The 24,765-nt window shown below is 37.5% G+C and overlaps 1 protein-coding gene across 50 annotated transcripts in view; it reads right to left on the bottom strand.

Moving 5' to 3' along the window:
- Window positions 1-24,765, bottom strand: part of Map4k4 (mitogen-activated protein kinase kinase kinase kinase 4) — a 175,865-nt gene that overhangs the window by 22,285 nt on the left and 128,815 nt on the right. For 5 of the 50 annotated variants that reach the window (XM_042695566.1, XM_042695564.1, XM_042695578.1 and 2 more), the window contains exons 12-21: window positions 23,927-24,137; window positions 12,243-12,404; window positions 9,315-9,401; window positions 8,517-8,741; window positions 7,495-7,656; window positions 4,240-4,473; window positions 3,287-3,393; window positions 1,928-2,079; window positions 943-1,040; window positions 181-189 (exon numbers count right to left, since the gene is read on the bottom strand). In XM_042695566.1, the coding sequence (XP_042551500.1) occupies window positions 181-189; window positions 943-1,040; window positions 1,928-2,079; window positions 3,287-3,393; window positions 4,240-4,473; window positions 7,495-7,656; window positions 8,517-8,741; window positions 9,315-9,401; window positions 12,243-12,404; window positions 23,927-24,137 (1,447 nt within the window). The remainder of the gene's footprint in view (window positions 1-180; window positions 190-942; window positions 1,041-1,927; window positions 2,080-3,286; window positions 3,394-4,239; window positions 4,474-7,494; window positions 7,657-8,516; window positions 8,742-9,314; window positions 9,402-12,242; window positions 12,405-23,926; window positions 24,138-24,765) is intronic. The other 45 variants (XM_042695576.1, XM_042695593.1, XM_042695577.1 and 42 more) reach the window with 26 other exon arrangements.

Genomic DNA, 24,765 nt, shown 5'->3' with positions numbered 1-24,765 from the left:
TAATCACAACAATATGGAGCATTTTACCCAGTAAGAAAGCTGAAGTTGTAAAAGCTCAAGGTTTTTAAAACCTAGAAAAAGAACTAAAGGCAAGTTGAGGAAGAGGTGCTAGTGGAATGCAAGCTCTGTTTACTGGTCAGCAGACCTACTAAGGTGGGGTTCTTCAGAGAAGGGGCTTACCACTTCGCCCTTCAGGGTGCAGCAGTTTCAGAGTCCAGGAAGGAGCGCAGCAGTAAGAACAAAAATTGGGGGGAGGATAAGGGAGGGAAGAAGTGCAGAAATCAGTTCAAGCAAGAAATCAAAACTCAACCCTCTTAAAATTTCACAAAACGCCCACAGTAACATGGCAGGTTAATATGACAGAGGAAGTATAAGAAGCAGTCATAACTATCGCCCCAGAGACCAAAAGATAGAATTTAAGCCACAGGTGAGTTTAAAAAGGTGACTTTATAAAGTGTATTTTAAAAGCCAGTATTGCAAATGTCCAAACTCATTAAGAATAGTTAAAGGTTAATAAAAGCAGAGCAATCAAGAAGTTATTTCTAGTCTATTTCTATTAAGAAAATTTCATTAAATAAAAACTACACTTTGTTCTGTTTCTTTGTGAAGCTGAATGAACAGAAAATGTATACTGAAACATTAAAAGGTTTCATTCCCCTAAGGACTCTTCATTGGAACTGTGATGCCTCAGGTGAGAAGGCACAAAAGTGAATTTTAAGACATTCCTCCTAATTACTAATGGCTGAGAGGGGCCCAAATGAAAGAACTGTGGGCTTCTATTGCCCCTTTCTGTTGTGGTGCTGGAGACTGAGCCTGGGGTCTCTCTTGTGTGCTAACCACTTCTTACTGCTGAACTATATTTCTACCCACTCAACCACATTTTTAATACAAAGATCTCTCTCATGTGTGAAATAAGAGAGATTGGTTTTGTGCAATTCTTACAGCAGGCTTGAGAGGTCTAAACACTTCTTTTTTATCATCAGGTTTTTTTGCTGCATTTTCAAGGCGCTGAGATGGAGAGCCTTCTGACTTGGATGATGCTGTTAATTTTAAGAGATAAGAAAGGTAGACATACATAAGATAAATAGATGCATGTCACAAAATTGTCCCAGCCAATCCTGCCTTCTGTTTCTCCCTGCTTACCCAATGCTTGCTTTTTGGGGCCCATTTATAGAAAAGTCTGAACATGCATTCTGAAATCTAGGTCAAAATAAGTCTAGGGGGCCTGCCTCTGGTAGTCTTTCTGATATCTTTCCTGTAAAATCCACGACTAGCACACTCTGCTTAACAAGTACTCAAAAGTTAATATCTTATTTATTTTTTTGGGGGGTCCGGTCATGGGGCCTGAACTCTGGGCCTGGGCGCTGTCCCTCAGCTCTTCAGCTCAAGGCTAGCACTCTACCACTTGAGCCACAGCGTCACTTCCGGCTTTTTTCTTTTTGCTTATGTGGTGCTGAGAAATCAAACCCAGGGCCTCCTGCATGCAAGGCAAGTGCTCTACCACTGAGCCACCTTCCCAGCCCATAAAAGTTAATATCTTATTATGTCAAGAACACCATGGGGTTTTCGCTTTCTACTGTTATGTCATCAATAACTAATATTGATGCAGCATAAATCCTGAAGCCCAAACTGGAAGAAATGGATTCAAATCCCACCTCAGATATTCAGCCTATCACCTTGGGCAAGTAAGTCAGTTAATCACATTCGGTAGAAATGTATTCTCAGTGCTAGGTATGTGTAAAGCTCCAGATATTTAGCTTTCTAATAGATAATAACTCTAATGACATGTCATTAGCAATCTAATCAAAAGCATTGCTTTTATGATATGCAGCTACAGGAAAAACATAGATCTTTTATACAGATGAAGGACTTCCAATACCTAGCCTAAGGTTGTTCACAGGCAAAGAGCAAAGGAGAGATCACCTACATCTCACTCTGAAGCGTTCACCAGAGCCACTCTGAGACCCAGGATGGGACCCTGGCTGAGATCCTGAGTTGCTGGATCCGGAGGAGCTGCCACTGCCTGGCCTGGGCACCAGCTTCTCCACTCGCTCCCATAGGAGCCTGGGCTCAATACTGCTGTTAGAAAAGAAAACACCAGCTGCATCATCCCAAACCAATACAATAAACATGTACTGGACATATGAAATATAGAGATAAGAGGATAGCTTTAAAATAGCTTTTAATACTCTATTACCCAGAGTTATAAGGCCTTCATTCCTAGATTTTTATCTCAGATTCAAAAATAATTTTAAAAATTCGAAATAATATTGTTTACCTCTTTTGTTATAGCTTACAAACTCAGACTGTGAAAAATACCACATATAATTACACACAAACTATCTTCTGTGTTTAGGGTCACCCATCTACCACAACTCTCATATCCTGAGCACTCAGAGTGTACCCCTTTGAATATGGGAATGTTATAGAAAGCATGGGCTGGGCCAAGGTTCTTCTCATAGAACCACAGCACATACCTGCTAGGTGGGAATTCAGGACACAGTCACAGGAAAATACACAGTACTCCCTAGATATTAAGTGCTAATGGGCTCCTTGAAGCTACTAGGTTATCATCTGCCTTACTACTTCAAGTTATACTAAGACTGTGCAAGTGGCAAAGGACAATCCAAGAGGTTCAGTGATTATTAAGTTATGCAATACTTAGAATAACGATCTCTTCTTTTCTACAACAGTGCTGGCAAATGGAACTTTTCTACAATCATGAAAATGGTGTATATCTGAGCTGGTATTTAGCCTCTACTTACAAGTAGCTATAGGCCATTGATACAATTAATACATTGCTATTTTAATTAAGTTAAATTCAAATTTAACAAGCCTCATGTGGCGAATAGCTACCATATTGGACAGAACTGCTCTAACCCCCACCCCCCAAAAACATTATTTGGCAATTTACCAAATATTACAATATTTACCATAGACTATTAGTGACCACAGATATTTTTCAGTAACTTGTCTGTGACTTCTATTTTAAAAGGCTTATAACTTCCTTTAGATAGAAAGTTCTCTCAGATTCTAAGTCTCTTAGAACCTGGCCCTCATTTCTTAACAATCTCCTGCAATGATCCCTAAAATTACTACTAAATACACCCAGATTCCAAATATTCTTTAATACACATCAATATGGTTTTTATTCATGTTAATGGTTATTAGGACCTTTTTATGTGTACACAAAAGTCTATACATAAAACTGAGTCTCTAAGAACGCCAGTGTTAGGAGGCAAGAGCAGACTGTACAGTACACCTACTTTAGTCACTCTTCTTTTACCTGGTGGAATTTCTCTGTCCTGCTTGGCTATTTTGCTGTCCACTGCCCTGCAGTGGAGAATCCCGACGGGACAAAACAGGGGAACGAGATGTTGTTCTCACAGGAACCTTTAGGCAGGAAATATAGTAATTAAATTACTGAAGACATGAAAAGGACAAAGATTTCCTATGAAAACATAGTCCTCCTTATACTATCCTTCCTATGACCCATCCCCTACCCCCACCCCCATTCTTCCCTGGTCCTCAACTGATAGAAAGGGAGTGAGAGGAATTTCGTTAAAGGTATCCAAGGAGCAAGGACAAACAGCCTTTCTATGCTCCTGTAACACTTAATGATGTTGGACAGAAGCTGGTAGCAGGGGACATACAACAGCACTTTGCTGAGATAATGTGCGAACCAAGAAAATAAGCTCAAAGAAATCAAACAATGGTCTACAAATGAATCAGCAAGAGGCAAAGACTAGCAGGAAGCAAGAAAATATTCAGAGGAAGCAAGTTCCAGGTGAAAGAAAAACACTATAAATTGTGCCTTTTTATTCTTTAAAAGAAAAAAATCACTTTCTTTGAAATTTCCATGCTAATTTTTTCCTTATAAGACCTTTGCTGAGAATTCTGATATTGGCTAGTGTTGTTAATGTATAGCTTCCATACAAACCTGTAGGTTATAATTCTACATTTTTCAGAAGCATATCTTTTGTGGATTTTTTTCTTAAATCATTTTGCTACCATATGTTTAAAGACATAGTTCATAGTAACAATAAAAAATGAATTAACCACTGGCTAAGTGTAAATGCCTACCTCTAGAAATTTCTTCCCAATGTAAAAAGTTCCTTTAAAACTTCACTGCCCCTTTAATTCTGGTGAAGTCACTATACCCACAATAATAAAAATAAATAGTATTTTTAGGATAACAAAAAAGAAAAAGCAGCACACATCTGTCTTTCTGCTCCTTACCCTTGGAGGCACCTCGTCACTGTCTGATCTAGACCAAGCCTTTTGGGTGGGGTCAGGCACCTCTGACTTAGAGTCAGAGCTCTGATTGAGCACCTCACTGCGGGAAGGTGGACATGGGTCCTGAGAACGAAGATGGTGGTGTGCAAATTTGGGAGGAGAAGGGTCACTGAAGGAATGGGATCGCGAGACAGGGGAAACATTGTTCTTGAGAGATGCCAGGTGGGACCACTGTACCTTACAAGAAAACAAAACACAAAACATTCAATGCGTTCTGCATAAAACTGGCTTTTCTGGTTAATACCATATCCAAAGCAGGAATGGCATGGTGGAATGCAAACAGGAGCAATATAGTATCAGGCAAGTGGAGCAAGTAAATCAGGCTTTGGGAAACAGGTGATCTGGTGAGCACAGTATGTAGAAAAGAGTAAATGTACATAAGGAAAATTCCTGACATCCAGAAAAACATGCAGATAGCAGTAAATGTGAAGATTTATAGACCTATTGAGAGGGGGACAATGCACTATAGGCACATCTGCATCAAAGCTAATAAAGGTAGGAAAAACACAAGATAAAGCAATCACACAAACACCTACTTACACCTCTCATACTACCTGGCACTCTGAGAGTCAGACCAAGTAACAACACAGTACATTTAACAAGTGAGCACAGTCCCCTCACACCTTGATAGAATGTAATAGTATAACTTAGAAACAGCCAACTTATCAAATATACCATTAATTTAAAAAATGTTTACAAATCTTGACACTTATGACATAATATGGCTAGATTTATATATCTTCATACTTTTTACAAAAAAAATATTGTGATTTCTTTGAAAATATTCAGTACCACGGAATCCCTGAACTATTAAGACTATTCTTCTTACTAAATAAAACTTTAAAATAATGACACTATTTATCATTTGAGTTTATTCAGTTGTTTTTATAATGGAAAATCTACCTCTGGAATAATCTATAAAATACTTTCATTAAACTGTATCTTACTATTTTAAATACTTGTTTCAACATTGCAATTTATATAATATTACATCAATGAATTAATGAAAACCAAAAATATCAAGTTGTAATTTGTTTGATCTCTCCAGATGTAGTTCGGGTAATAATTTCTATAACTTATAGGTGAAATTCAAGTAATCCCACTTATTGATATAATCTCATGTTACTAGTATACTTAAGGTTTTCAGAGAGAAAAATATACAAATAAAGTTCTACCTGAAATGATAATTAAAAATGTGATTTCAACTACAGTTCCACATGAGTAGCTTCCCCCAAAGATTATCTCATAGATGTATGTTTTAAGCACAAGCAACTTCACCATAGGAGGAAAGAAAGCATTTCTAGGTAATAAAATATTAAACATGAAATAAAACCATAGGTGGTTTAAGGCTAGCTCCCAGCTAAGGTAGGAAAGTCTGGGAGACTCTTAACCTCAACCACCTAATAGCCAGAAATGAAACTGTGGGGCTGGGAAGGTGGCTCAGTGGTAGAGCGCTTGCCTTGTTCGATTCCTCAGTACCACATAAGAAAAAAGCTGGAAGTGGCACTGTGGTAGAGCACTGGCTTGAGCTGAAGAGCTGAGGGACAGCGCCCAGGCCCAGAGTTCAGCCCCCCCCCCCAAAAAAAATGAAACTGTGGTTCAAACGGGCAGAGCCCTAGCCTTGAACAACAACAAAAAGCTCAGGGAAAGTGTCCAGGCCCTGAATTCAAGCCCTAGGACTGGCAAAAATAGAAAAAGAACATCTATACAACCTAGGAACTCCTATAATCTATTGTTGGTAACCAAATAAATAAAGACTTCCAATTTCTTATAAGTTTAACTTCTAGAACAAAAGCTTTTTTCTTACATTCTTCTAATGTATCTCTACTAAGCTGCCTAGGTTCTGGAGGACCAACTACTCTGGGTCTGTCAAGCTGCTGACATCCCACCCACCATTCACCCCTGTCTCTGTGACGTTGAGGCTTACATTATTTGTGAAACAAGTATGCTCCTTATGTATCTTAGACTGGCTTGGAAATAACAACCTTCCTGCCTTAGCTCCAGCAGTCCTGTTCTTATTCCTTTTTTGTTGACTTTTTCCTGCTGCAGTTCCCCATCATCTAAGGGACCCAGTTGCTGTAAAGCTCATTCAAATTCCCATGTGAGTATGTTTTTCGAACACTGGAGTCTACTTCTGTCTCAAAAGCACTAAGTTTTGTTCCCCTCAAAGACCAGTGTAAAGTGCACCTTGGCTTAGGAACCTGTTTCAAGCAGCTTGGATTGCACAGCAGAAAGGGAAGGGAGGGAGATCTAAATGTTCACTACTTGTGGGGAAAGTACAGGATTAGTATTGAACTCTCTCAGATCTCTGGCCTGGGCAGTCTTTGCTGTCTGCTTTCTGTTTCAAATAGCACAGTAGCTTTTCTTTTAATCACAAAGCACTCTAATAGAACTACCTCACTCAGTTAAGGCAGAGTGATTTCCCCTGATCTCCTCTGGTGGAATATTCACCTAACTCATGAGATCTTGTTCAGATTTTGACGCCTTTGAGCATTGGGCCATTTTTCCAGAATCCAAACACTTAAACATTAAAAAACTCTGCATGCCTGGGCGCTGGTGGCTCACACCTGTAATCCTAGCTATTCAGGAGGCTGAGATCTGAGGATCGTGGTTCAAAGCCAGTCTGGGCAGAAAAGTTCATAGACTCTAATCTCCAATAAACCACCAGAAAAAACAGAAGCAATGCTGTAGCTCAAGTGGTAGAGCGCTAGCCTTGAGCTGAAAACTCAGAGACAACTCCCAGGTGCAGAGTTCAAGCCTCATGACCAGAAAAAAAATCTGCATGAATTTCAGGAGCATCTTGAGTTCTCTAAGGTCCAATCAAGGTACTGGCCAGAAGCCAAAGATCATAAAATGTTTGGAAGGAGAGGTCCTGCTTCTTTTCTAAGTGTTTATGATACTAACCTAAAAAACTATAAGAAATAAGCATTTGTTTTAGAAGACAAATGGCTTCACATCTGAGTTAGGTAAAGTGTAAACATTTGAAGAATACACTGACTCTAGACATGCTTTATGAGTTCATCAGAAGTCCTTTAAAAAGAAAAAAAGAGATTGATTTTTATTTTCTTATGTGTATGTCCTTAGCTATCAGTCCAAAGCTACTCCTGCTTCTCTCTTTCTAATGTGGTAACAAATTAAATGTGGCTTTTAAGCCACCACATGAGTCTTCTCCACCACAGCAAAGCTGGCTGACGCTACCTGTGGCTCCGCTGGTCTCTGCAGGGCAGGATGCACAGACTCGGAGTTGCCATTGGAAAAAGACTCTGATCGGGAAGGCACTGCTGGCTCCAATACTCTGCCTGTCTGCTTAGACTGGGCTTCAGGGGAGCTGTGGTTAGTTTTCCTAAATCTATCTTCCACCTGCATCAGAGAATTAGAAGACATAACTCCATGTTAGTAGGGGAGAAGCAGACCTGCCAAAGAAATTCTGAAAGGAGAATTCTAAAGAGCAGTTTTCTGATTTCTTCAGCTACAAGAAAAAAGACATAAAGCAGAGCTAGATTCAATTCCAGAAACAAAGAAATATTAAGCAAGGTAGCTTCAAAAATCTCCATGCCTTGAGTTTTTAGACTATACAATGATAAAATTAAAAAAAACTTAATCTGTCACAACCAACTAACCAAATAGATTTAAAAAAATTAGTATCAGGAATCTAAAGCACATTTTAATTCCTTCCAAAATAAAGGCATTTCAGAACGGGGAACACTTGTTCCTAAACTCTGTTAGGTAGACATGGAAAAAGGATGCCACCTACAGGTCAGACTCAACACTTCTGTAAGTATATCAGCTCCTCCTGCCTAGCATGTCAGAACAGTGTGAATTTGCCATATCCTACTGAGGCTCTGTGAGCCAAGTACTGATTCAATAACAAATTGGATTAAAAGTGCCCTTCATTCTCACACTATTTTTGGATCAGACGATCATTCTTCTCATTCACATTTTTAAGAATGATACTGACATACAACCTTCTTTTGTTTAGTTTAGCTTCCAATCCTTCTAAGATTTGTCATTTGAGGCACCCTGGTAATTTATGGGGAAAAAAAATCACTACCTAGATAGGAGATGTTGGGCAAATTCTCTGCTAGCTATAAATCAATGGCAGGCTATTAGCTGACCTCTAAGACCTGTCCTGATACTCATGGGTCAAAATCATCACTAGATTACTTCCCATAGTATGGACAATACAGGACCAACATCAAAGGAAGGAAGGAAGAAGATACCTCTCGAGCTCTGTCAGCAGGCTCATAGTGGGGTTTGGGTTCAGGAGCGTGATAGCTTGGCTTGCCCCTTTCCTGCTGCGGTGGTGGCTGCTGCTGCTGCGGGTGCTGCGGGTGCGGCCTCCTGTGGTCATGCTGTAGAGATAGGAGATATGCTTGTTCTTGTTGCAACTGCCTCTGGAGCCTCTCTGCCTGCCGGTGCTCCTCCATCTCCCGCCATCGGCACTCCTTGGAGAGGGAGAGGATAACACTAAATCTCTGAGACACTGTAGAGCTCACCTCTTCTCTGGATTTGTTCTTGATTTTTTTTTAAGACAGTTTTTTCTTCTTGTTTTATAGCAAAGCAAAATAACAGGAATTTTAAATGACATATTACCTGTGGAAAAATCTGACAGTGTTGCTAACTACAATTTCACTGGACAAAGTAAGAGAGAATTAAATTAAATGTCAGATTCAATAGTGTACACACTTCATAAAAACCCTATGCCATTAGCTAATAGCCCTTAATGCTCTGGTGTAGTCTCTGAATGCCAAGTTCTGTTGAAAACCTTGCTTATCTACCAAATGAGAACTGTTAACTTACTAGTGGTAAAAACTGTTAACTTACTAATGATAAATAAATCAGTACATAAAAGCCACCTTGCACTGTGCCCAAGAAGTATGACCACAGTGAACGTTTCCATCTGAGCCTGGCCACCCACAACAGAACCAAAAAGTTCTAGTGATCACCACAGCTTGCTGACTCGAGGGAGGGACAAACAAGCTCTAATGCTAGGGAACAGGACAGAGGTGGGGCGTTACCAGTAACATGGCCTGCTCCTGGAGCAGCTGCTGCTGAAGAATTTCCAAGTGCCGCTGCTCCTCTTCTAGCTGCCGCCTGATATACTCCTGTCACACAGAAATTACCCAGCAATCAATTTATCCAAAAGGAAAGCATGAGAACCACCTTCTTGGAGCACCAAGAGCCACTGCTCCAATAATCTTTAGTGAGAACTTGGTGGTGAATTATCTAATCTAAAAAAAAAAAACCAATCTATAGGTAAAGGCTTCTCTAAAAATTTCAAATTGGCCAGTAGGACTCAGAGTCCAACACATTCCAATAATATATATGAAGGTGTCTAAGGCACTTCTGTTAGGATGCTGATGTCATAATCAATAGAGACTTTAAAACGAGGATGTCTTTCTCTGAAGGATGATAGAGTCCAGAAAAATTAAGTTTCATTAGAAAGGATCAGAGCTCTGATTAGTTAAATATATGCTTATTAATTTAGATAAGCATGGATCACCAACTTCTGAAACCTAAAACCAAAACATGTTAAACACTAAAATAAAACAAACATGATTTGTACTTCTACTTATGATTCAGAAGGCACTTGGAATGATTGCATTCTGAAAGTTGTGGTCTAGGAACACCAGAATCAGGAAACTCTGCAAACAAACAGCCCCAGGAAATTCATGATGAGCGTGTATGTACACAGGAAAGCACATGTACATGGGTGATGCTGTAAAGATGAGGGTGACTTTTTTTCAATAAGAGAATAATCAACCTCAATAATTATGAAATTAGGTAAACACATCCGAAGTATGTAACCTACCTCGAGGATGCATGCATTATCATTTGGACAGGAAAATCAGGATCCTAGTTCCTTGATCCTATTTCCATTCAGGTCCAGCATACTACCTACCACTCATTTTCAACCCTCATTTGTCTCTCCAATTCTTACTGTATTTGTATGAGGTTCTAACATAGACAGATACAAAATAGATTTGGAGAGTAATAAACATTTTACAAATAGAAGAATGTTCCTTTTTCACAGAGGAAAAAAAAAACTGCCTATCCTAGAAGGTGAGCAAACTAAGGGTAGGTGGAAAAATGCCCTGAAATTCAGGTTATGTTTTTATAGTGTCTGCTACTGATCATTCCTTGTTTCAGGTCCCACACCTTAAAATGAAAATAAGCCATAGACAGGGACTTAACAGATAGTTAATCAGTAAGAGAATACTGCAACAGAGAAAATCACAGTATATAAACATTCTTAGAATTCCTATTTTATAAATCATATTGAGTTAAAAAAAAAAAAAAAAGCTAATCTGCAGGGAAGTTTACCCATAAGGCCACTAGTAAAGCCTCCTGAATCTGACTGAAACATCAAGTCTTGACCTCCTGTGATCAATAGCCAATAACTGCCTTTGAGATAAACATGATCTTACCCAACTGATGATGAAAAAGGACCCTGACTTCCACCTCAATTCTTCTGTTAAAAAAACAGAATTAAACCCTAACTTGAAAAGTCAAGTAGGTATACTCATTTGTTTTCGGCCTTCAAACCATAGGAAGTAGGGGGAAAAAAAATCACACCTTACCCAAACCACAAAGGATCACAATAGATATATATGAATATACACATTTACACAGGAATGAGATGTGTCCTACAGCACTATTGCCACGGAGAACTGCTATTTTGCAATAGAATAAGGAAAGCAGAGTGACAATAATTTTAGATTTCTTTTTAAAAATACAGAATAATTGCTGCTCATGAAATCTTAATGATTGTCACTAGAACACTGAAGTATTACCATCATTCCCGCCTGACACATAAAATTGTTAAGAATTATCTCAAAGTGATTTCTTAAAAGCTGGTGTTTTCTCTAATTTGTAGCCCTCAGGTACAAACATAATCAGAATGTTAAAAAAATAAATTCACTAAAAAAAAAACAAGCATACTTCAGTTAGGAAAGTATTGAACTTATCCTATACTAAGGAAGTTGTAGGAAAACATTGGTGAACATGCAGATCGAAGCCCCAGAAAATCAGACGAACACAATTAGTTAAATAAGTATCAAGGAACATAGCTGAAGAATTACATTTGGAGGTTAACATCATGGTTTGTGAGTATTTTTAACATGCATTTCCAGTCTTATTTAAATTGGTCCCCATTCATACGATTTATTTCTTTACTCAAAGCTCCAGGTAGTGATCAGTTCAAAGACAGGAAAGATAAACAGGCCAGGAGGTTATTTTTTTGTTTTTATAAGTACATCAGGAAATAAAAGAAATTTCTAAATAAAACTATACCTGGTGTTAATAAAATGCTACACACACACACACACACACACACACACACACACACACACACACACACACACACACACACACACACACACACACACACACACACACACACACACACACACACACACACACACACACAACTAGAACCTGCTATTTTTGGCTGAACTAGATAACAATGTTTGTTTCTTTAAAGTTGAAAATAAATATGCAGAATTGAATGCAAATCTATATTATTGTATTCACTTAGCCATTGCTGGGTTTTTCAATCATTTCTTACTAGAAATTTGGCAGTGAGATTTTAATTTCCTCATAAAAAAGAAGATAGTCTCATCATCCATATGACCCCACATTTGGGGCTCTTAACATTTAAAGCCAAGTGTGAGAATACATAATCAGATATCTGTCACTATCCTACTATCTGGAGACTGATGGTTTCAAGAACTTTCTAAAGTATAATGATTTACAGATTCTTTTCTAAGACTAAAGAGTTATTAGTGAAGTTCTAATGTTTCACCAATTTTTAAATATCTAAAGTTCTGAATGTATGTATGAATGCAAATATATATACATATGCATGTGTTCTTTTTCCCTCAAATCCCCTAACTCACAATGAAACAAACTTTATAATGAAGGGTGATTCTTCTTTGTGAACTAACCTGCTCCCTTTCCACTCTCCTCTTTTCTTCTTCTGCCCGTCTCCTCTCCTCCTCTTCTTTACGCCTCCTCTCTAATTCCTCTATACGCCTCTTTTCTTCTTGTTCTCTCCTTCGCTGTTCACGTTCTTGCTGCCTTCTAGCTTCCCGCTCTCTTCTTTGTTGCTGTATAAGTAAAAACATATAATTACCAGGGATCTTCAGCTATGGCTCTTAAGCATAGATTGCTGACCAGTTACAGGTAGATCCTAATTAGATACTAGACCCATCATTACTGGCCAATATTTCCATACTGTCCTTCAGCCATGTGTGTAACTAACAGCTTTGCCATTTATATTGGTCAAAGGTGAAATGTTCCTACGAATTCTTTCATTTTGCTAAGCATCATCCATACTACTATCTGTAATCACAGCAAATAGGTTACAGTGAATTCTTTAAGGTTAACATTAACAGAGTTCTTTCAAGCCCTTTGCCAGAATAAAAAGACATGAGAAAGGAATAAAAGGAAATAGTAGGCAAAGAAAAGGAGTTATCATACATTATATATATCTTAGCTACTCAATTATCATTTCTCTCTATAGCCACAGGACAAATGCCAAACCACTGGCATGGTATGGGGTTTGAAATTATTGGCTATTCCATGAATATGAAAATGCTAGCATCTAGATCAGTACTGTCCAAAAGAACTTCTGGGTTAGTGAGAACATTTTATCTCTGCAATATTCTTTACTGTGGTCACTAGTCACAGTTTATTATTAAGCTAGTAAAAATGCATAACTTATTTTATTCACTCAAATCAACTTTAAAGGGCCACATGCTGCTATGGCTACTGTACTGGTGGACAACAGTAGCTCTAGAGAATAAATACAATAGTAAACAGATAATGTTATCACCAGCTATACTGGCCTAGCCATAAAACAGTATTTTGTTATAACTATTGGTAATGTTAGACACAAATATTTATAATGGGTAAACAAAATAAGTACTTATTAGAAATTAAAGTATTCCTTCTGGGTCATTCCTCCAACCCCTCAATTATATTTCAAAGTAGACACTTGAAAATGATTCCCTGAGAAATGGAAGAAATGCCATATATTCAGAGTAACTGCACAGAGATTGTAATGGTATATTGTGGTCTTACTCTGTGAAATTCTCCACCTCTATTATCCATCACATTAAATTTTGACTCCTACCCTCATTCTTTCCCATTGTCTGCTCTTAATGCATGAATCCAGTCCACAAACACACCAGCTTCACATGGGTGGAGGAAGGTCATAAAAAGAATAAGCTCCTGCACTGGTGCTTAAAAAGTGTAACTGTAGAAGTGTAACCTGAAAAAACAAACCCAAAAAAACTACCTACAATAAAACTATTTCCTCCTATCTCAGGACTCCTTGAACAATCTAACAAAAAACACTTGAGGAAATAAACTCAAAAATCATACCCAAACTATGTTTTCTGGAGATTATCCCCTTCAAAATAAATTAAGCTAAGACACTTTAAATTTTCTACCTTTGCAAGAGTGAAGAGAACTTACCAGTACATCATTTACAATGAGCATTCAGTAGTTCAGGACACAACCATTTTTCTAACTTGGTGATTAAAGTTATTTTATTTTGCACCCCCCTAAGTAACTTTGTTTTCTTTAAATGACTTACTTCATATTTTCCAAAGAAAATCCCCTTTGAACATTTGGCTGAGTAAAATATGTTAAAAGTAAAACAAAAAACAAAAGCCATGTGGTAACTGAGAAGATAAATATAAACTCTTGAGTGCTCTCTCTAAAAGGGCAGCCAGGCAGCTACAATCCTGAGAAATGAGTTTTGTTACTGTTCTCCTGCCCTGTGACTGAGGAATAGACTCCACATAGCTGAAGCCAAGCCACAATATCTGTGGGTTCATAGGGAGAAGTGACTTGCTAGAACACACTGGGTGTAGTAAAACATAGGCAGGCATCCTACCTCTGGATGAAAGAAAATATCTGCAATAACAAAAAGGAGCCATCCAAATGAAAATATAAACATAGATAGCCAAACAACTACAACAAAAAAGAAAGTGTCTGAATCTTTAAAAGAGAAATCAGGTTCCAAAATTAATCAGATTAAGAGGTACAGAGTCTGCAAATACACTGAATTTTAAAATACACTGGATATTATCATGTTTTATACATAAAGGAGGTACACTAAGGTAGCATGTGCACATGCTTTATAAATTTGGGAGCATTTGAATGTACCAGGGAAAACTACGAGGAGCAATGAAGTGAGTCCAGAAACAAGGTCAGGGCTTCACTGTGCTTTGCTAGCACAAACCACTTAATCTCTGTTGGACTCTGATTCCCAACTTGTCCAGACAGAAGTGTGTATTGTGAGGTAGGGACAGGGTGGGAGTCCAGTGCTAGAAATGATCATAATGAGTAGAGTACAAAGCATATTCTTTGGAAGAAGTCAACCATTGGTATTTAAAACATCTTCTAAGTGAATAGTGAAAGAATCACTCCACTTGAAAAAATGTGGGCTTGATTCTTCCTTACTCATCACCCTGGAGTATGTGCTTCCACACACTGAGATAACAGGGCAGCAGGAGGTTAACAGAGAAGTGAAATAGTCTGTGTCTACATTATGGTCTCTAAAAGTGACCAGGACAATCCATGAGTACAAGGGGGGAAAAAAGCTTTTACTTTAACAACTTTTATTTTAACTGATTATAAAATACAGCAGAGTTCAACTCATAGGTAGATATATCTTGGTCAGATATACATGCCCAATTTTTTGTCTTGGTTTTACAGGAGGATGTGTGATCCAAAATCCTTTGAAAAATCTGTGTCACAAACAAGCTGTCTTATTTCCCTAACTTCCAATTCTAACTCCTCAAAAGTGAGAATTTTGAAAGGTCTCATTTTTTCCCCCTATCTTTCTTTCTAAATAATATGCTTACGGAGTTACTTTTAAATAACTTTCTATCTTGGATACCATCTATTGACTTCTCCAAAAGAAAAACCATCATAGCATCATCTGTTTCCACTCTAGTTTTGACAATTTCTGGTAAAATGAAAACTACATGCATGACTAATCAACGTAGGGGTAACTTGTCCTTGAGTTTTTTGAGGGTTCATTTTTTTTTCTGTTTAACTGGTTTTCTTTGGCCTATCACAACATTATAATGTGTACTGCACTACTATGAAAGCTCTTTTGGTGATATCAAAGAAATCAATTATTCTTTCTTTACTCTTAAAGATCAACACAGTTGCAGCCCTGCCCTCCTTTTGTATATTCATTGTTCTCTAGTAATTCTTTTTTTCTACCAACTTCCTGGGAATCCTTGGGGACTCCCCTGGGTAGAATCTCACTTCTTGAAACCTTTGAGATTTTCTTCCTTATTTCACTGAGAGGTATCTTTCAGTAGTTTTGTGGAGAAGAAGGGAAAAGAGATTTGGGAATCTGTATAGCTCAAAATCTTTATTCTTAAGCTATACAGTCATTTTTGAATGAGTAATTTTTCCCTCAATTGAATTTCCTGTCCAATTCTCAATACTTAGTACAGGACCCATTCTACACTTTCTACCTGCTCCTGCACTGCAGTTTTTAGGGTCATTTTTTCATTATAATATACTAAAAAATTTAAATGATGTATGTTTCTTCACATGGCCCTTTTTTCATTCATGTGCTCTGTATGTACTCCATGAATCTTTCAATCCAGATATCTAGAAATTAATTCAGGGAACCTTAATTATTTCTTATATCTTCTCCTTATCATAGTCCCAAAAGTAGCAGAGTGGAGCGGTAGAAGTGTGTTGGGCCCATATTCACCCCCTAGGATGTCTACAGAAAAAAGAGGTAGTATATATCTATATTATATATGCTGTTCTATTATCTATCAATGTATATCCTCTTACATACACACTTTCTGGGAGTTCTAGATTTTTGTTTATTGTTTTGTTAATTTTTTTGTCAGTCTTGGGGCTTAAACTCTGGGCCTGGGCACTGCCCCTCAGCTCTTGAACGCAAGGCTAGCGCTCTACCACTTGAGCCACAGCGCCACTTCCAGTTCTAGTTTTTTAATTAGAATTATTTTTGAATATTCTTACTTAATCAACATATCTTCTCTAAGTATATTTTGTGTAGGTGCATGTGCATATTTGTGATATATTTCCTCTGTTCCCTTGTCTTTCTTTACTTCAGGTTCCTTTTATGTTGTTGTGGTGGCTCTCGAGATTGAACCCACGTCCATGCACTGAAAGGCACATGATCTACTACTGAGTTATATTCCCAACTCACCTGACTTCCCTTTTTAAAAAATTTGGTTTGAAATCTTCTACATTAAAGACACTTTTCAGTATGTATAATTTTACCTTGTTTCATTAAAGATATGAAAAAGAAACTATAAGGGCTATAAAGACAGGTAATTCCAGGGTAACTATTCCACAATATTCTGGGGATCCTACCAATACTCTGCTGGGATGGGAAAATGGTATGGAAAAAACACATTACATGTGTAATTAGTGGGGCCATCAAACACTTTGCCCACTAAATGAGATCAACACAGTTGTAGTCACACTGATTTGTATTTATACTTTCACTAAATGCTCTTCATTTCCATACACCTTTTTTCTTCATACTCAGGTGTGCCTGACTTCTCCATGTAGAAGCTCTATTATTCACTTTCTCCAGGAATATCTGCTCCTAATGAGAAGGAGGAATATGCATAGAGCAGAAAAGCTAACTATTATTTCTTACCACTGAGCTCTCTCTATATTCTGCTCTCTAACAGATATTATTGTATTTAGTCCCATCTATTACTAGTCATTTCAGACTTCTTCAGGATTTTCAGTAAGAATGAGCTTTTCTTACATGCACTATTTATTTCCACAGTTATATTCTTCTTTCTTCTTATTCCTGGTATATACCATTTTTATTTTTTCAGTCATTTCAGTGGGATTTCTCAATGGAAGTTTAATTATTTTCAGTCAATATAATTAAAATAAACTATACTGTAAGTTTAATTCAAGATATCTTATCAAAAAAGGAAGAAAAGGCAAGCAAATAATATCTTAAAAGCAGTAATACCTACATTTGAGAAAAAAATCTCAATTATCAACTGAAGGACTCTAAATGTTTTTTCTTTTTAGTTTCATGTGAATTTTTTATGGCTTTAAGTTCCCTGAAAGCAGGACCATACCTGTCTTTTCCTCCCTGTAGTAAGAGGAATGTATTACTTTTTTTTGTTAGGTGGGGGGTTACTAGAGTATGAATCCAGGAACTCACATATAGTAAGTGCACATTCTACAACTAAGCTACAATCTCAGCCTATACACTACATTTTAAATTAAATCACAACAAGTCCATGGTAGCCAAGACGAAATCATATTTAGTGTAATTCAAGATTCAAAAATCCACTCAAACACAAAATCTAATCAAATGCTACTGTAGTTTTTGAAAGATCCCCAAATAAGTTCATAAATGCTTTAGCAATATCTGCTACAATTGGATAATGTTTCATAATTTTAAAACACGCCCTTTATTTGGGATATTCTACAAGGTTTTCTTAAGTATTCTAAAGTAGCTCTGAGACTCACATTAGAAGTCTCAATTCGCAATTTATTTTCAAATGGTTATGAATTTGTACAAGCTCTTTCCTTCCAAAAATACACAAAGGACAACAAAAAGAGACTCATCCATTTTAGAAATATTTACTAGATACTCATATAGGTATACTATAAATTAGCAAACACCTAAGTAGGCTAAGACGTGCACTAGAAAAACTCACAAGACAAGGTGGAAAAATGGTGACTTTCCTTAAGACTACACCATTAAGCCCATTAAGTAAGTATTAGGAGAAAAACTGGTTGAAAGACCAATGGTTAAGACAGCAGTTACTTATTCCTTTTCTGCATTATGCTAATATTTGAAAGTAAACTGGAGCAGGAGCAAAATTGTAAACCTCTATAGTCAGAACAGCCTGTCAATGATAACACAGAGAAGAATCACTAAAGGAAGCCCTTATTAAATATATATTAATAGATGATTAATGTAAAAAGCTGACTTTCTTTAGAACCTCAAAGAAAACAAAAATAAAACATCATGTCATCAACATTGATCCTCATTGGATTAGCCTTATGCTTATGATTTCAAGCCACAAAATCCAAGGCGTTCTAATGAATTCACCTTTTCAGGTTACACCATTAAGCACAACAAACAAGATATAATCCTTTGAAGCTTCTGCAAACTGATGTCATTATTTTCTCAAATATTCTTTCTTGAAAAAAAAAAAATCAAAGGAACTGAACATTTTTATGATGCTGCAAGCTGATTTCCAAATCTCTCAAATTAGAAAGATATTTCCTTATTATTTGTTTTCCTAAGCATGCCTGAATAAATATGTGCTTTTCCAACTTTGCTTTAATTATCCAAGTTCCCTTCCAAGTTCAGTATTTAAAGTAATGCTTTTATGTCACAATGTAAAAAGCTTTCTGAAGTAAGTCATATTTACTTTAGTGAGGCCCCTTTAAATACACTCCACTGGATTTTTTTACAGGCTTTACTGGAAATCAGTCTAGTCTACATACTCAGCTACTTCTAAGAAGTTTGAGGTCATCTTACTGATGACATACAAACAACCCACACTAGAATTTTTTAATATGCAAGTTCTGATTGTAAGGTCTGTCCTGAGTTGGCAGGGCAGTCTCCTCCCTCCACTTGGCTAAGTCTCCACCCAGTACCTGTGTCATCTAAGTAACTGGTAGTTACCTCCCCCTCCTCTCAAGTCACATCATGGGCTCCCATCACAACCTCCATTGAACTGCAGGAGGGTCCCAGGCCTTGAGGTCACATCCCACATCTGCATGTGGTGCGGCCACACCTTCCCTCACCAGGCTGCACCTCCTTTCTACCCCTTCCCTACTTAAACCCAGGTCAAACCTCAGCCCACCCCTTCAGCCACCACACATGGCAGGGACAGCAGTTGGGTAAAATAAACTTCTCTTAGCCAGGAGCCGGTAGCTCACACCTGTAATCCTAGCTACTCAGGAGGCTGAGATCTGAGGATCGCGTTGGTTCAAAGCCAGCCTGAGCAGGAAAGCCCATGAGGCTCTTATCTCCAATTAACCACCAGAAAACCAGAAGTGGTGCTGTGGCTCAAGTGGTTGAGTGCTAGCTAGCCTTGAGCTGAAAAGCTGAGGGCCAGCGCCCAGGCCCAGAGTTCAAGCCCCACCACTGACAAATAGAAATAAATAAATAAAATTAATTAATTAATTAAACTTCTCTTTCTGCCTGAATACAACATGGTGTTCTCTTTACTGGCTACTTAATTAAACCTACCTATTTAATTTACCTTACACGGATGACACCATAGTAGAGAAATAGTAGACCTATCCTCAAAGACAACTCTGTTGTTACATCTTCAGACAACAGGTAACATTGCTGAATTTAACTCTTTATAAAATGTACTATCAATACAAATAACCACTAGACTGATGCCAAGAGAATAGTTAAGAACTTACAAGGGAAACAAGGCAACAAGAGATACTTATAAACAAGGCAGTCACTCTGCAAAATAAGCCACTGCTGACTGGACAGAAACCAAGGCTTTAGCTCTAGGGGTACTGGCTGCCAGGTCGCTTGACTACTGCATATATTAAAGTTGAAACTGTGAAAAAAGTAGCCTTGTGCCAACAAGTACTCTTGATGTCAGACATTAATGATCTGTAAAACAAAGGCCTTTTTATAAGCAATGACGAAGTGAGGAAATGGTTCCTATTTCTTTAAAATGCATGCAAATACTGCTAGAATGTCTTCAGGGTAAAGGAACACAATGGCCTTTCCTTCTAAGATCTCACAGCCAAGAAATACGCAACAAATATATGATGATTTATTCATTTTTTGCTGAGAAACTTCTATATTTTCTTAGTGCTAGTCGAGCACTAATACTAATTCCATTTAAAACTGAGAACATTTCTTTTTCTCTTGTTTTCCTGTGCTTTAAATTTCTTCCACTTCTACCTACTTCTCCAAACTGCAACTTAAGGTTTTATAGAAATGAATGTAACCATGTTCTTCTTGGTGAAAGCAAAGCAAAGACTACAAAGACTATATCCCCTGAACCTGAGGAAAGCAGATTCTCCAAAATCACAAAGCAATAACTGAGACTCCGTGGTGAAACAATTTGAAAGGCTATGATCATTAAAAACTAGAAATTATTTCTTAAATATTCACAGAAAGACTGTGTGATAAGGAAAACTTCAGAACACAAGTGTTCAAGAAAAAGTGGCCAAGAACTTAAGAGAAATTCCTCACTTGATTTTAATGGTAAGTATCTAAAGTCTCCAGGGTATATCATGGTCTCTAACTCATATAAGTCTGGAAAGAAATAGAGACTTTTAAATAAGTAAAAAAGTTCTGGAATCATCAAAAGTTAGACTTTGATGCTTCCTATACTAAATAGTATACTAAATACTATATACAGTTTGAAAAATCAATTAAGAATGGGCTGATATTATGATGACACCAAACTTATTTGAAGCTAATCTTCCTTAGGAAATTTTCTTTTTCTTACGTTAACACTCTTATGAGGTCAAAATAAACACATAGAGACCAGAAGATAGAAAATTTAATAAAAAATGTAGTATGTTAAAAATCAGACCCCAAATAGTGACTAATGTAAGTTTAGCATAGATTAACTTAATAGTGACTAATATAAGCTTAGCATAGATTAACTTTTCTTGTGAATCAGGGTTTTTCAAAGATACCATTTGAACATTTTTGTTAAACTAAGACAAAGACAAAGACAAAGAATGAGAACATCATGCTCCCTAAATGTGTGGGTGTCATAAAGTTATAAGGAAAGATAATGGATACCAAAACATGATTCAATGAAAAGAAAACACACACACACACACACACACACACACACACACACACACACACATTGGGATAAATAGCAATTCATTTGTACTGAAAAGCAAATGACTAAATAGAAGGAAAAGCTAATATGTAATTTTTATGAAAAAAATTAGCAAGAGACAAAGTTCTCTAAGAGTTAAAGGTATGATGCTCCAAGCGTGAAAAGTAACACTAAAACCTTCAGTATGTATGGAATCTGTGGAAATTCTGGATCTGGATAGTATATAGTGGAAGCTGATAAAACATGAGTGTGCCCAAGAGAAATATTCATATAGAGAGCTGTGAGGGACAGGGGGAGGCCCACAGTAGGACTTCTACTATGAAACTGCTGTTTGTAAAATGATCCTCCTGGGACCACTAAAAAGCAACAAAGAAAACAAAACAAAAATTTCATTTTCAACAACACTAGATATTAGACTTCAAATACTGTGAAGGGTTTCCAAAAGAAACCCAAGTTAACATAGGAACCAAGGATGAGGAAAAGGCCAAAAACAAACAAACAAACAAACAAACAAAAGAGATACCAGCAGCAGGTCTCAAAAAGCAGAGAAAGGGTGGTGGTAGGGTGGTGAAACAAGTAAGTTTTAAAGATGAAGGGCCTGTGAGAGATGAAGAGGAATGTTCAGGTGGCAGAAGATGGCACCAGCTTGTGGGCCTGCCTCATGGCAGCTGCAAAGAAAGGAACATCTGCGCTGTGCTTTCTCTTACCCTCCCACTTTTGAGTGCTTGTTTTTGCCAGTCTACTAGAGAAAGCTGTTATCTCCTTTTAGTTTTTGTTTGTTTGTTTGTTTTTTAAATTTTTTTGGGTCTGGTCATGGGGCTTGAACTCTGGGCCTGGGCGCTGTCCCTCAGCTCTTCAGCTCAAGGCTAGCGCTCTACTCTCCTTTTAGTTTTAATTATCATTTATCTTATCATTATAAGGCAGACTATCTTTACCCACTCCGTTCACAAAACAAGAAATTTCTATTCTCCAAACAGTCTGAAACCTTAATGCCAATAAAAGGCTACAAACCATTTATGGCTCAAAGACACAAATTACCTTTTTGGGAGCTACAGTGCAAACGACACTTAATTATCCAGACTAATAAAAAGGAGTGAGATCACCAGAATCCAAACCAATTATATCCATGTGTACATTTCCCATTTCAGCTCTATTGTTATCTCTATCACTAAGAAAAAAAAGTGCAAAGAGGTAGCCCTGAGTTTGAACTTATATGGACTATGTGAAACATTTAAGATACAAAATTCTTAGGATTTTTTTTTTGGCAGATATTCCTAACTCACTAGATATCCATCTAATAAAAACAAAATGACTTTAAAACTCCCTCATCTCAAACCACTGCTCTCTTCACCTTGCAATCCTTAGTGCCTACCTTGCACAGAGGTTGGTAACAGACATTCGTTTCATTATTGACAACTTGAAAGCCAGTTCTACCACCTGGGATGCAAAGCTCTAACTGACCAGGATAACTCGGTACTTCCAAGTTACAAATCAGCAAAGAATCTGCCTTTTGGAGCAATGATTTCCAGAGGCAACCTTCTCTGTCTAACTCAAGTAGCCCAGTATCAGTAAGAACAGTGGAGAAAATTATAAAAAGAAATAACCAGAGCCTCACTTTTTAATACAGCAAATACAATGGTCAATAAGCAACTTGCACAAACCTCCAAACCAATTCAAAGAACACTGAGAAAAATCTTAACAAATATATTACAAAGGATTTGCAAATAAACTAAGAGGAGTATTATAAACACCAAACTGTCCCTGCTACAGTATAAGATATAGCTAAGTTTTTTTCTTTAATCCCTGGCTAAATATTTCCAAACTCCCTTAGTTAACACATGCACTAGTTTTCTAAGCAATGGGCAAGTTGCAGAGTTTTCAGAATCCAGGCTATAAACATGCAAAATGAAACAAAGATTCTTGTTGAGTAGCATGGGCAATAGCATATATATGTTATTAAACTGAACTCTACTGGGAAACAATGATATAGGGCTTTATTATTGTTGTTGGTTCATTTTATAGAAGACAAAGATAAAACAGCACGATGTGATATGTGAATTAAATGTAAATTCCAATGCTTCTGAATAAGAAACTTGGGACTGCGAGATATACAGCAAAATGTAGCCAAGGAAAAAAAGTCTATTGACTCCCAAGTGAAACATAGGGTAATAACGTATTCCCATGAATTAAAAATGAAAAGGCTGTAGGTAACTGTATTACCAACCTTGACAATGTTAATGAGTTAAATGAGCTGGTAGCTCAAAATACACTTCCATACCACGAGGTATAACTACTCGCATAGTAAAATTCTGCTTTCTGTATCCCTTAATATATAGCTCAAATTAAGGCATGTAGAGAAAGATGTTTTTCATCAGAAAATGTTTAAAATTTCAGAAAAATATGCCCATTTAGCTGGGACCCACAGGCCAACAGTATAAAAGAAATCAGGTCAAGTCTGAGCAAGCCAACTTAACCACCATGGAAATACTTCACAAAGCTGGTCTGATGCCATCTTTGGGACACTGGAGCTCTACATCTCACAATATGCCAATGAGTTACTTTTTGGTAGGTCTTGCACATTTTTTACAAAGAAGAAAAATATTTCTAAGGCCTTAAGGAATGTAAAGGTCTGCCAGTCTAAAGCACGAGCTTTCCTTCCGAAATTCTTTGGATAGCTTTACCAGAGGATAGATGTTACTTTGGTGGGCTACAAAGAATATTCCTTGGAGTGTCTGGATACCAAGTGAGCAAAAAAAGTGAGAAAAGGCCAATGTGGACTTTTTCTTCTCTACCTCTTCTAGTCGCCTCCTCTGCTCTTTCTGCTGCTCAATCCTTTTCTGCCTCTCTGCCAGCAGCTGTCTCTTGTACTCTTCCTGCTCCCGGAGCTGTTGTTCCTGTAGAAGCTGCTGTCTCCGCAGAGCCTCAGAACGTTCCTTGTTCTCCTGCTGCAGCCTCAGGAAATCCCGACGCAGAGTGGACTCACCAGGCACATTAACGATGGAACTGCAGGAAGAAAACCATGCACATCACCCTGACCTGTCTGAGAAGGTAGGAGCACCAGTATCCTATCTTTCTACATTCATTTCTTTCACATACTTCTCCACAACTGAATCTACCAGTCCAACCAATATATCTACCAGAAGACTTTTATCTACAACTCAATGGCCCTGTATTTTCCTTTAGTCATGTCCAGTCACATCTTACATTCTGTTTTGCATGTTTGCTTGCAAGGGATTCTGACATCAATTCAAATAAGGTAAAATGAAAGGCTGAAGTCACCTTTTTTCATTTCACTGGTCTCTATTCAATTCTTCTATTTCCCATCACTGCACAGACATATCAGAGTGTTCTTCAGTACTTACTGTCTTTTCATTTTCATCTGGCCAACCACGAGGTACTACCATGTATTTCCTTTCACTTTCTTTATGGTCAAGGTAAGCAACTGAGACCCAATGGGTTTCATGGATTAGTCATTGCACAGATAAACTAGCTAGCATTGTTTCTTGCCCTTGCATTCCTGGTCTAGAATAGTATGACAAACAAGCTCCTTACAATGTCTTTCATTCAATTTGCCCTTATCCAAAAGCAGTTACACTGCCCATGAAATGTTTCAATTTGTCAAAAAATTAGT

This window comes from Dipodomys spectabilis, unplaced genomic scaffold, assembly GCF_019054845.1.
Source record: "Dipodomys spectabilis isolate Male_0828 unplaced genomic scaffold, ASM1905484v1 ptg000187l, whole genome shotgun sequence".
Taxonomy (NCBI): Eukaryota; Metazoa; Chordata; class Mammalia; order Rodentia; family Heteromyidae; genus Dipodomys; species Dipodomys spectabilis.
Note: the sequence above shows the minus strand (reverse complement) of the source record. Positions and strands in the feature narration are given on the sequence as shown.